General features: G+C 46.2%; 1 protein-coding gene across 1 annotated transcript in view; it reads left to right on the top strand.

Annotated features, from left to right (window-relative positions):
* FANCC (FA complementation group C) overlaps window positions 1–13,160 on the top strand; it is a 319,894-nt gene that overhangs the window by 304,162 nt on the left and 2,572 nt on the right. The window contains exons 13-14 of the mRNA XM_068974480.1: window positions 3,120–3,300; window positions 7,620–7,826. Coding sequence (XP_068830581.1) covers window positions 3,120–3,300; window positions 7,620–7,826 — 388 coding nt within the window. The remainder of the gene's footprint in view (window positions 1–3,119; window positions 3,301–7,619; window positions 7,827–13,160) is intronic.

Here is a 13,160-nt window from a genome sequence, read left to right as displayed (position 1 = left end):
GCTGCTAGGACTGTCTCTGAGCAAAATTAGTGGGTCTTTACCTTAAACAGAGTCTATCCTTTATTCCAACTCCCAGTTCCCTATGTGACAAAAGGACACCTTCACAAAAGCTTTAACTTTTCAGCTCTGATGAATACATGATGAGAGGAAAGAATTCGATATACAGCTCATTGAATGGTTCTATGAAGACCTACAAGACCTTCTAGAACTAACACCCAACAAAGATGTCCTTTTCATTACAGGGGATTGGAATGCAAAGCTAGGAAGTCAAGAGATACCTGGAATAACAGGCAAATTTGGCCTTGGAGTACAAACAAAGCAGGTCAAAGGGTAACAGAGTTTTTCCAAGAGAACTCACTGGTCATAGCACACACTCTCTTCCAACAACACAAGAGAATACTCTATACATGGACATCACCATCTGGTCAATACCGAAATCAGATTGATTATATTTTTTGCAGCCAAAGATGGAGAAGCTCTATACGGTCAGCAAAAACAGGACCAGGAGCTGACTGTTGTTCAGATGATGAGCTCCTTATTGCCAAATTCAGACTTACACTGAAGAAAGTAGGGAAAACCACTAGACCATTCAGGTATGACCTAAATCAAATTCCTTAGACGATTATACAGTGGAAGTGACAAATAGATTCAAAGGATTAGATCCGACACAGTTCCTGAAGAGCTATGGATGGAGGTTCCTGGCATTGTATAGGAGGCAGTGATCAAGACCATCCTCAAGAAAAAGAAATACAAAAAGTCAAAATGGTTGTCTGAGGAGGTCTTACAAATAGCTGAGAAAAGAACAAAAGCTAAAGGCAAGGAAGAAAAGGAAAGATATACCCATCTGAATGCAGAGTTCCAAAGAATAGCAAGGAGCAATAAGAAAGCCTTCCTCGGTGATCAGTGCAAAGAAATAGAGGGAAACAACAGAATGGGAAAGACTAGAGATCTCTTCAAGAAAATTAGAGATACCAAAGGAACATTTCATGCAAAGATGGGCTCAATAAAGGACAGAAATGGTATGAACCTAACAGAAGCAGAAGATATTAAGAAAAGGTGGCAAGAATACACAGGAGAACTATACAAAAAAGATCTTCATGAGCCAGATAGCCACGATAGTGTGATCACTCACCTAGAGCCAGACATCCTGGAATGCGAAGTCAAGTGGGCCTTAGGAAGCATCACTACAAACAAAGTTAGTGGAGGTGATGGAATTCCAGTTGAGCTATTTCAAATCCTAAAAGGTGATGCTGTGAAAGTGCTGCACTCGGTATGCCAGCAAATTTGGAAAACTCAGTCATGGCCACAGGACTGGAAAAGGTCAGTTTTCATTCCAATCCCAAAGAAAGGCAGCTTCAACAGTACATGAACCGTGAACTTCCAGATGTTCAAGCTGGTTTTAGAAAAGGCAGAGGAACCAGAGATCAAATTACCAGCATCCACTGGATCATCAAAAAAGCAAGAGAGTTCCAGAAAAAACCTACTTCTGTTTATAGACTACACCAAAGCCTTTGGCTGTGTGGATCACAACAAACTATGAAAAATTCTTCAAGAGAGGGGAATACCAGACCACCTGACCTGCCTCCTGAGAAGTCTGTATGCAGGTCAAGAAGCAACAGTTAGAACTAGACATGGAACAACAGACTGTTTCCAAATTGGGAAAGGAGTACATTACGGCTGTATATTGTCACCCTGCTTATTTAACTTATATGTAGAGTACATCATGAAAAATGCCAGGCTGGATGAAGCACAAGCTGGAATAAAGATTGCTGGGAGAAATATCAATAATCTCAGATATGCAGATGATGCCACCCTTATGGCAGAAAGCAAAGAACTAAAGAGCCTCTTGATGAAAGTAAAAGAGGAGAGTGAAAAAGTTGGCTTAAAGCTCAACATTCAGAAAACTAGGATCATGGCATCCAATTCCATCACTTCATGGCAAATAGATGGGAAAACAATGGAAACAGTGAGAGATTTTATTTTCTTGAGCTCCAAAATCATTGCAGATGGTGACCGCAGCCATGAAATTAAAAGACACTTGCTCCATGGAAGAAAAGTTATGACCAACCTAGACAGCATATTAAAAAGCAGAGACAATACTTTACCAACAAAGGTCTGTCTGGTCAAAGCCATGGTCATTTATGGCTGTGAGAGTTGGACTATAAAGAAAGCTGAGTGCCAAAGAATCGATGCTTTTGAACTGTGGTGTTGGAGAAGACTCTTGCGAGTCCCTTGGACAGCAAGAAGATCCAACCAGTCAATCATAAAGGAAATCAGTCCTGAATATTCATCAGAAGGACTGATGCTGAAGCTGAAATGCCAATACTTTGACCACCTGATGCAAAGAAATGACTCACTGGAAAAGACCCTGATGCTGGGAAAGATTGAAGGCAGGAGGAGAAGGGGACGAGAGTAGATGAAATTGTTGGATGGCATCACTGACTCAATGGACATGAGTTTGAGTAAGCTCTGGAAGTTGATGAAGGACAGGGAGGCCTGGCATGCTGTAGTCTGTGGGGTCACAAAGACTCAGACACAACTGAGTGATTTTGAACTGAACTAAACTGAAAAACTCATAATTGCCAAAATTGACTAGAACCTTTTCTGAGAAAAGGAACAGCACGTGTTTCCACCTGCATCCCTTCTCTGGGCTCTGTCTGGACTTCAGGGGGTCCCCTCATTTCTGCTCTGGGCTACCTGGGTGGCTGCCCTGTGGCTGGGGGGACCCATCTCCATAGCAGCCCAGCTGTGCAGGCCAGGTAGAAGGCAGAGTGGTGCACCCGCGGGTTCTCATCTTGCATCATTCTTGCTGGTCGTGGGCCCAAACTTCCTTTCCCCAATGTCTGTGCTCACTCAGGGGCCCTGGGTGTCAAGATATAAAAGTCTGAGGTCCTCAGGGTACGGGTGGTTTAGGGAAGCCTCCCTTTGAACATCCTGTGATGGTTCAGGGTGGCGTTTTGAGCTCTTTCTCTGAGCCTGACTTGTATTCCTTACAAGCTGTACTTCAGTGGATAAGAACAATTGAAGCCAACCATTCACAGACACTACAGTCACTTTAAAAACCTAACGGGAAAAGAAATCAAGCTGCCTAACTGCCATGTGTTTTGTTTCTGTTCCAGGTCCTACGGAGGCCCCTTTGAGAGCTGGTTTTTGTTTGTTCACTTTGGAGGATGGGCTGATATCACGGCTGAGCAGTTACTGATGTCAGAAGCTGAGGCTGAACCCCCAGAGGCCCTGCTGTGGCTCCTGGCTTTCAGCTGCAGCCCAGGCGCCGGGCATCAGCAGAGAGCGCAGACCATGGTAGGTGGCACAGCCCAAGGCATGCGGCCTCGGGGACGGTCTCTCGGGTGCAGGAAGGGACCCTGCGGTGGTGGGTTTGGCTTTCACTGACCTCCAGGCACCTCAGCAGGTACAGGAAGCCATGGGCCTGGAAGAGTGAGTGGGACCTGGGCGTGCAGTCAAGATATCTTCTTGCTGGCAGGAGTGGACCGGGAGGCCAGGTCTCGCAGGAGGCACCGAGGAAACAAGTGCAGCCCTGCTGTCCCTGGGCCATTCTCTCTCCTTCGTCACTGCTGCTCTGTCCTGAATCACAGGCGTGCCGGCCTGGGGCCTGCACCCTCCAGGGGCTGTCATACAGGGCCTGACCCTCTGCTGAGGAGCACCATCCTCTTTCTTCTCTGCGGCCTGGCCGTGTCTGCTTCCCTCTTGACTTGAGTCCTTTCTTGGATCAGTCAGTAGATCCTCACAGTACCGGCTTTGTTTAGAACTCTTACCAAAGTAATCACATGATATTAACCACTTAGCTTCTGAAAAAAAGACTTGGTCGTTTCCTAAATAACAGAGCAGCAAAGTACAGGAGTGGCTAAGTGTCCATGGCAAAGACAGTTGTTATTTTGTGTGGAATATGATAATTACAGGAGCCATGTATTGATTAAAGGCATTTGCGCCTTCCTTACAAACATTTATTTGCTGGTTTTTAAAAGTTCAACTGCCACCACTTTTTCCTGATTTTAATAATTAAAGGGAGTGGGTTTCTTTATGTAGAGAGCAGTGCTTCCATTTGCTTGATGTTTTCTGTTGTTTGAAAAAAAAAAGAGACTAGTTCAGTATGGCTGTGTATATTACTTGTTTAAAAGCATGTTACATGGCAGGGGCAAGAAAAGTTTGTGATTTCAAAAAGTTGCAATTTGGTGATCATTCTGGATCCCAAATAGAACTTTTTTTAGTAGAAATTAACATGTATTTCAAGATTTCTATCAGATTAAAAAGAGAGCTGACTATTTTTTTCCCTTTTAAAATATCACATTAAAGAGAATCCTAGTGTGTTTTCAGGCTTCCCCAGTGGCTTAGTGGGTAAAGAATCTGTCTGCAGTGCAGGAGACACAGGAGACGTGGATTTGATTCCTGGGTTGGGAAGATCCTGTGGAGGAGGAAACGGCAACCCACTCTAGTCTTCTTGCCTGGAGAATCCCATGGACAGAGGAGCCAGGCCAGGCTATAGTCCGTGGGGTTGCAAAGAGTCAGACACGACTGACCACACAGCACATATGAATACTGATGATTTCTGCAGCTTTTTATATATATTTCATATTTGATTCTGTATTACCTAACCTGGTAGGTTTTATGTTAAATTCGGTATGGACCATAGAAACTGACAGATTACTTTTGAAGTATAGAGAAGTAAATAGTCCCATAAGATTTATTTTCTAGAGAGTTCTGCATTGGCATATCTTCCTACCAGCTAAGTTAGTCCTTCTTTGGTTTATTTTTTAATAAAACTTACACATAGTTCTCACTCAGGGGGTGCTTTGGCAGCCTGGATAAAAACAGATTAGATCACTCGGAGGAGCTTAGCGCCAGGACGTCAGTTTCCTTCCTAGCTGTTCCGTCCGAGGCGGCTGTCTGCCTGGGACTGGGGCCCTGGTGCGGGCGGTATCCTGGGGAGCAGCGGGCCCAGCTCTCCTAGTCAAACTGGTAGTATTAATACATAGTTCTCACTCCCCTGGGTTTTGTGAGCTTAATCCCTTTGATGGGTGTGTTGGGTGACTTGACAGACTGTGAACTACCTTTAAAAACATGATTATCTTACAGTTTGACTGAGCTTGACATTACTTGTGCTTTTGCCTTAAAGTGAAACTAAAAGTGTTAGTTGCTCAGTCGTGTCCAACTCTTTGTAACCCCATGAACTGTGTAGCCCACCAGGCTCCGCTGTCCATGGAATTCTCCGTGAGAATACCTTAAAAGGCATAGTTAAATCACAATACTGAACTGGATGTGATATGTCCTGTGGCTGGAAACGTCACCTCTGCTGGGCATCCTTGAGATTCAAGATTGGGGCAGGTGGTGATGGGAGCTCGAGGTGGGAGCGGTGAAGAGCAACCATTCCTGCCTGGGATGCAATACGGCCTGTGCAAATACCCACTCCTGTCTCTGCAGACTGTGTTCTCTGCCAGCCAGTGTTCACTTCCTTTTGTTAACTTTGAACTGAATCATGATAAAAAACAAAAACTTCCTATGTTTGTATACTTTCAAAAATTAAGTGAGGGTTCATACACTTCAACCCTGTCATTCTCCTTCTAGGAATTCTCCTAAGGAAGTAATTAGAGAGCTGTGTAAAGATTTATATACAGGATCATTGCAGTGTTGTTTGTAACTGCAATAACTGGAAATGGCCTACACTTATAGTAGTTAGGATATTGCCTAAATAAATTGCGGTGTATTACAGCCACAGAATGGGCTTCCCTGATAGCTCTGTTGGTAAAGAGTCTGCCTGCAATGCAGGAGACCCCAGTTTGATTCCTGGGTCAGAAAGATCCGCTGGAGAAGGGATAGGCTACCCATTCCAGTATTCTTGGGCTTCCCTTGTGGCTCAGCTGGTGAAGAATCCACCTGCAATGTGGGAGACCTGGGTTCAATCCCTGGGTTGGGAAGATTCCCATGAAGAAGGGAAAAGGTAACCCACTCCAGTATTCTGGCCCGGAGAATTCCATGGACTGTATGGTTTATGGGGTTGCAAAGAGTCAGACACAACTGAGCGACTTTGACTTCACAGCACAGAATAGCATTCTGCCATGAAAGATCGTGTTATCAAAGAACTTGTGCTATATAGATAATGGTAAATTGTTTATAGTGCACTGTGAAAACCCTAGAATACAGTTCCTTGTATATAGTGAGTGCTGTGTTCACAATGCATAGGAAAAAAAATGACAAAGATACAAACTTCACTGTTAATAAGTCTCTTTGAATAGTGATTACCGTCATTTTGATTTTTTTCTTTTTACTTTTTTGTTCAAATGTTTTACAGTAAGCATATGTAAATTTTCATACTGCAGGATAAAAATTAATACTTAGAAAAGAAAGCTTATGTTTTTCTCCTTAAAAGATTAGAAAGCATCAACGTTTTTGGCATACGAGGAAGGTATTTGAAAAGAAAGGTGGCCTGGAGTAAAAGAGAAAGAAAAAAGGCAAGCCTCAGAGAGTACCGGGTGAGGGAGGAGATGAACAAGAAGAACATGATTATGGAGGCATCGCTGCCTAAGCCCCGGCATTTCTGCAGACCAGCCTAGATGCAGGACGGCCGGGGGCTCCTGTGGATGCCATCAGGACCGGCCCAGACAAGAGGTGCTGAGGGAGTGGCCCTCTCCTGTTAGGACATGGCCCTCCGCCACGGAAGGGCCCCGGGTGCAGTTTCTCACGGTCTTGCATTGTGGTCAGAGTTGCTCACACAACAGTGCTAATATGTTGGGATTTATGACAAACTTCATTGAATGAAGCCTTAACTTTCAGAGAAAAAAAGAACTCACACAAAATCCATAAAACTGGTCATGGGCATTTTTAGAGGGGGCCTAAGTGTTCTTTTGAAAGTAAGGGAGCATAGCTGTTCATGAGTCCACGTGGCATTTTGGATCTACAACCTTCAGTTCTTGCTTTGTTTTCCAAGTCACGACTTGATGTACCATTCTTACAGCAAACAGAAGGCTCAGCATGAAATACATATTTTTTATGCAGAAACAATCCACAGACCTGTAACAATCACTATTATTATATGGATTCCACAGACTTGTGACCTCTGCTTGAGCTTTAAATATGTATGAACAGTGTCCCAGTGTCTAAAACAAAACAAATGTGGGGTGTGCGTGTGTGTCTGTTTGAGCCGGCACTTCCTCCCCACCAAAGACGGCAAAAGGCAAACCTCATTCTTATCAGCACATGGACTCAGTGGAGGTCCAAGCACGGGGCTTTAATTGATCTGTGGCTGTGATAGTGAGCAAGTCTTCAAGGAGCCTTTTGTTCTTTTTCCCACAATATAAAAATATGACTACATTCTGCTGAGGACTTTTCTCCATTTCCTTCTGTACAACAACAACAACAAAAAAGGTCAATTCCTGGCATGGTGCCCTGGCTGCTTAGTGAGCAAGACGAAAGTCAAGAAATTTCCATTACGCCCATTTGGGTTTGTGTGGAGCAGTGTATAAACTCAGACATGGTCCACCCTCTCTGCCCTCCCTCGGGCACCAGTCCTCTCCCGTTTCTGGGGCTGCTTCAGAGAACAGAATCATTCTAGCCCCACACATGTCCCAACCCTCCCCTGATCTCTTCTTTTGAAATTATATTCCCAGGTGGAGGTGAAGACAGTGCTTGGCCACCTCACAAAGCTGTTCAGGAGTCCAGCCCTCTCGGCCAGGGATTTGCAGGCAGCAGCTGAAGAGAACCAAGGTGGAGACCCCAGACCGCCGGCTTGTCAGCAGCTGGTCAGACGCCTCCTCCTGTACTTCCTGCTCTGGGCTCCTGGAGGACACGCGATTGCCCGGGAAGTCATCACTCTCGTAAGTTTCCCCTTCTCTGGCATCCTGGTTCTCATTCCCAACCCAGGAGAAGCGTGGCTTATCACTCAAGGGCCTGGCCTTTGAAGAGCCTGTGTCCCATCCATCAAGCATGGATGGACAGGAAGGGAAGAGACAGCCAGGCCAGATGGGGCGCCTGCCCTGTGCAACACCTGCATGGCATAGAGGAGGGAAGAGGGCCGCAGATACTGAAGGAGACTGCTCCCAGGTCACACAGCTCATAGCCAGGATCCAGGCTGAAAGCTAGTCTCCTATCTCCTCAGGCCATCTTTTTGTTATCGTGCATGACTCTTCTTCCTTGTGAAGAAAAACAAGACTTCACTGAGAATGCGCTCACTGCAGTGGCTCAAAGAGTTGAATTTTTAAATTTAAAAAACATTTGCTAATTACAAAGAAATCCTTCCTCAGTTCAGTCCAGTCACTCAGTCATGTCCGACTCTTTGCGATCCTATGGACTGCAGCACGCCAGGCTTCCCTGTCTAACACCAACTCCTGGAGCTTACTCAAACTCATGGTTTGTGATGCCATCCAACCATCTCATCCTCTGTCATCCCCTTCTCCTCCCACCTTCAATCTTTCCCAGCATCAGGGTCTTTTCAAATGAGTCAGTTCTTCGCATCAGGTAGCCAAAGTGCTGGAGTTTCAGCTTCAGCATCAGTCCTTCCAAAGAATATTCAGGACTGATTCCTTTTAGGATGGACTGGTTGGATCTCCTTGCAGTCCAAGGGACTCTCAAGAGTCTTCTCCAACACCACAGTTCAAAAGCATCAATTCTTCGGCACTCAGCCTTCTTCACAGTCCAACTCTCACATCCATACATGACCACTGGAAAAACCATAGCCTTGACTAAACGGACCTTAGTTGGCAAAGTAATGTCTCTGCTTTTCAATATGCTGTCTAGGTTGGTCATAACTTTTCTTCCAAGGAGTAAGCGTCTTTTAATTTCATGGCTGCAATCACCATCTACAGTGATTTGGGAGCCCAAAAAAATAAAGTCTGACACTGTTTCCACTGTTTCCCCATCTATTTCCCATGAAGTGATGGGACTGGATGCCATGATCTTCGTTTTCTGAATGTTGAGCTTTAAGCAACTTTTTCACTCTCCACTTTCATTTTCATCAAGAGGATTTTTAGTTCCTCTTCACTTTCTGCCATAAGGGTGGTGTCATCTGCATATCTGAGGTTATTGATATTTCTCCCGGCAATCTTGATTCTAGCTTGTGTTTCTTCCACCCCAGCGTTTCTCATGATGTACTCCGCATATAAGTTAAGTAAGCAAGGTGACAATGTACATTAGCTCTTAGGGAAATGCAAGTCAAAGCCACAGTGAGGCACTGCTCCATACCCACTAGGACATAGTGTGTGTGCTCAGCCGCTTCAGTTATGTCCGACTCTTTGCGACCCTATGGACTGTAGCCTGCCTGTCTCCTCTTTCCATGGGATTGAATACTGGAGTGGGTTGCCATGCCCTCCTCCAGGGGATCTTCCTGACCCAGGGACTAGGACATATACTATAAAACAAGTCAAACAAAATGGAAGACATGTCTTGGTAAGGACGTGGAGAAATTGAACACTCACCTTTCCAGTTGGGAATGTTAAAATGATGCAGCCACTGTGGGAAACAGTTTGATGGTTCCTCAAAAATTTAAAGATAGAATCACCGTATAATCCAGCTGTTCTGCTTCTGTGTGTGTTCCCAAAGGAACTGAAAGCAAGGACTCAAAGAGATACTTGTTCACTCCTGCTTATAGCAGTTTTATGCCTAATAGCCAAATGCCCATCAGCAGATGAATGGATAAACCAAATACGCTTTGTACATACAGTAGAATATTATTCAGCCTTACAATGAATGAATGGCACATGCTACGACATGGATGAACTTTGAGGGCTAAGTGAAATAAGCCAGACACAAAAAAGGGACAAGTACTATGTGACTGTACTCATGTGAGATACCTAGAATAGGTCAATTCATAGAGACAGACAGTAGAATCGAGTGGGGAGTGGTGCAGAGTGCCTGTTTGGGATAGTGAGCAAGTTATGGAAATGGACAGTAGTGGTCGTTGTACAACACTGTGAATATAATTCATGTCACTGAATTGTACGTTTAAAAATAGTTAAAATAGCAAATTTTATGTTATAAGCTCATCTCAAAAAAACTGCTGGGTTTTTTTTTTCTGTTTCTAATTTTTTATAATACATACACATTAAAGTATTACTTGATGAATTTTTACATACCAAAAACTCCCATGCAACCAGCAACCAAATCAAGAAAGGAATGTTCCCAGTACCCAGAGGATCCCTCCTGCTCTCTCCTGCTCTGTTTGAATGTGAACGTGAAGCAAGTCCCAGTGACCAGTGGGATTGCCAAAAACTCAGTCACCAGTACCCAGAAGGTTCTCCTTGGTCCCAGGAGAACAAGGTATGTGGGGCAGGCAGGCCACATAGCCAGCCTGTCAGGCCATCTTCTAGGGCTCAGACAGAAGACCTCCCAGAGCCTGGGTGTGGCCAAGAGCAGAAGAGGACTTGCTTGTCACATGCGGGGTGCCATCTCCTCAGGGCCCACCCCAGCACAGCGACCTGTCATGTGCTTTTATAAAATGCACATCTCACCTCCAAATCCATTTGGGGTGGGAGAACTCCATAGGTGAGAGCTAAAGAATGTCCTCATACCTGTAGAACTGGGTATCAACCAACTTTCCTCTCTGGCCAGGAATAACTTATAACAGTCACTTGTCAGCCACTGCCTCAGCCAGGTGATCAAGGTCAACATCAGTAGTACTAGGTCACGCTGATGGGAAGTGACGAAAAGGGCACTTGACCTCTACGGCCTTCCTACCCCAAACCTATAACCCCAGTCTAATTATGAAAAAACAAAAATTTGACAAACTCCAGCTGAAGGACATTTGACAAAAATACCTGACCAATACTCCTTAAGACTATCACGGTCATCAAAAACAAGGAAGTCTGAGAAAGTGTCACAGCCAACAAGAGCCTAAGGAGAGTCGATGGTTAAATGTAATGTGGTGTCTTAGATGGAATCCTGGACCAGAAGAAGGACATTAGGGAAAAACTGAGGTCAGAATAAAGTCTGACCTAAAAGTCGGGTTAATAAAATGAATAGATACTGGCTCATTAATTCTGACAAACGTACTAAACTAATAAGATGTTAACATGAAAACTGAGTGTGGGGGTATGGGATTGCTCTGTATTATCTTTTTGGTCAAACTATAAATCTAAAACTGTTTTAAAATTGAAAGTTATTTTAAAAGTTCAAGGGACTTCCCTGATGGTCCACTGGGTAAGACTCTGAATTTCCAATGCAGGGGGCCCAGGTTGAATCCCTGGTGGGAGAACTGTATCCCACATGCCACAACTAAGACCCATCACAGCCAAAAAAAAAAAAAATATATATATATATATATATATATATATATACACACACACACACATATTTATGTGTATATATATATATATAAATTAAAACAAACAAACATATATATGTGAGAAGTGGCTTCCCAGGTGGCGCCTGCTAATGTGGGAAAACTAAAAGACATGGGTTTGATCCCTGGCTCGGGAAGATCTCCTGGAGGCGGAAATGCCTGGAGAATCCCATGGACAGACTATAGTGCATAGGGTCGCAAAGAGTTGGACACGACTGAAGCAACTTAGTACGCATATATAAAAGAAAACCTGTTTTCAAAAATAAAAAAGTCAGAGGCAGGCACTTCTGAATCATGCAAGCGTCGGTGGTATTTTTGTTGCCTGGCCTCTGACCTCCTGCCCAGGCCCTGGAACCTGGGGGAGGGGCCTCAGCCCAAGGAGCCTGCTCGGGCCTGGCCGCCCTTCCTCCCTGAGCCTGTGCGCTCCTCCTCCTCCCACATCCTGTCCCCCTGGGGCTGGAAAGCAGGCCAGGGAGATTACAGAGTCCCAGCCCAAAGGGTGCGAGAGAATCCAGTCCAGAGAAAGCTCCTCAGAGACACCCAGTTCTCTGCTTCCGTATTCCAACCATATTTCCCTCCATTCCAGGAACAGTCCACGTTCACACGGACCACCCTCTCAGGTCTCACCCACAGGACGGCCGCTGTGACTCAGAAGCTGGTCATGTCACCAAGCTCAGGCTTGTCTCCGATGCCAGAGGCCAATTCCCACAAAATAGCTCAACCCCAGTCAACACTGCTCATCTACACCTGAGCCTAGGGGAGCTCGGAAAACCCCCACACATCTTCATTCACTTTCCTAAGTCACCTCAGCTACCAAAAAAAAAAAAATCATTAAAGGCTGAGACGCAGTGTTTGTTTTCCTGTACCGGTCCCTAGGCAGGTGGGCGCTGGCCGCCCAGCACCTCAGAACCTGTTGTAGCTCAGAGTGCCTCCTGGGCGCTATCCTTAGAGGTGTTCTGGAACTGTCTTTACTAACATACCGGCCTTCCTACTCGAAGACTTCCTGTAGTGCCACATGGACCGTTGAAGGCAGCCCGGCAAGCACGGCTACGAGCAGGACAGGTGCAACGAGTACCCCCAGCACTGGCTCCTCCCGGGGTCCTCTTCGAGCCCCCTGGGAAGACCTCCGGGCCAGGTCTGCCTGACTGGGAGCAGGTGGTGGCCAGTTGGGAAAGCCTGGGCTTGGTGGGACAGCCTTGAACCCCAGCCCTGGCCTGGCTTCGGTGAGAAAGAGAGAAGGGAGCAGAGCCAGCCCCTGGCCGGGTCCTAGTCTTGCTGTCATTGTGTGAGCTCTAGGCTCTGAGCCCTGTGCTCTCTGCACTGTGTTCCAGCCTTACCCGAGTGGCCCCGTGTGCCGTCAGCTCAGCTTCCTCTCCTCGTGGCCCCACACCCCAGCCTCTGCCGCAGGATGCTCCCCACCGACTGCTTCCTCGGGCTCACGCACAGGCCCCAGGGCTCAGCTTCTGAGTTCCCACTGAGCCCCTTGGTCAGAAGCCCTGCCCCGCCCGCCCCTTGTTCTTCGGCTTCTCTGCCCCCTGCTCCTGGTTTACCGTCTCCACTCTCTCCTCCTTGGAGCCTCTGTGATGAGGATGAGGCACAAGGAGCCCGGCTGGGGCCCAGGTTCCTCCAGCCCCTGAGGCCCATCCTCTCCTGCCCCCGTGAGCTGCTCTGAGTTCACGTTTCTCTCTCGGTCTCCTTCAGTCTTCTGTTGCTGGACCACAGCGCTCTCAGCCGAAAGGCAGCCTGGATCTGAAATACAGAGTTCAGTTCTGTCGTCGTGGAGCTCACAACGAGTTGAAGCCCCATACAGATGCCCTTGGCCAAGCGTCCCTCCCTCAGCGGCAGGGGGGCGGGGTGACTGGAGACCTGGAGTGGA

The sequence above is a fragment of the Capricornis sumatraensis genome, chromosome 6, assembly GCF_032405125.1.
Source record: "Capricornis sumatraensis isolate serow.1 chromosome 6, serow.2, whole genome shotgun sequence".
Lineage (NCBI taxonomy): Eukaryota > Metazoa > Chordata > Mammalia > Artiodactyla > Bovidae > Capricornis > Capricornis sumatraensis.
The sequence above is the reverse complement of the archived record's forward strand: the minus strand, read 5'-3'. Positions and strand labels throughout refer to the sequence as shown.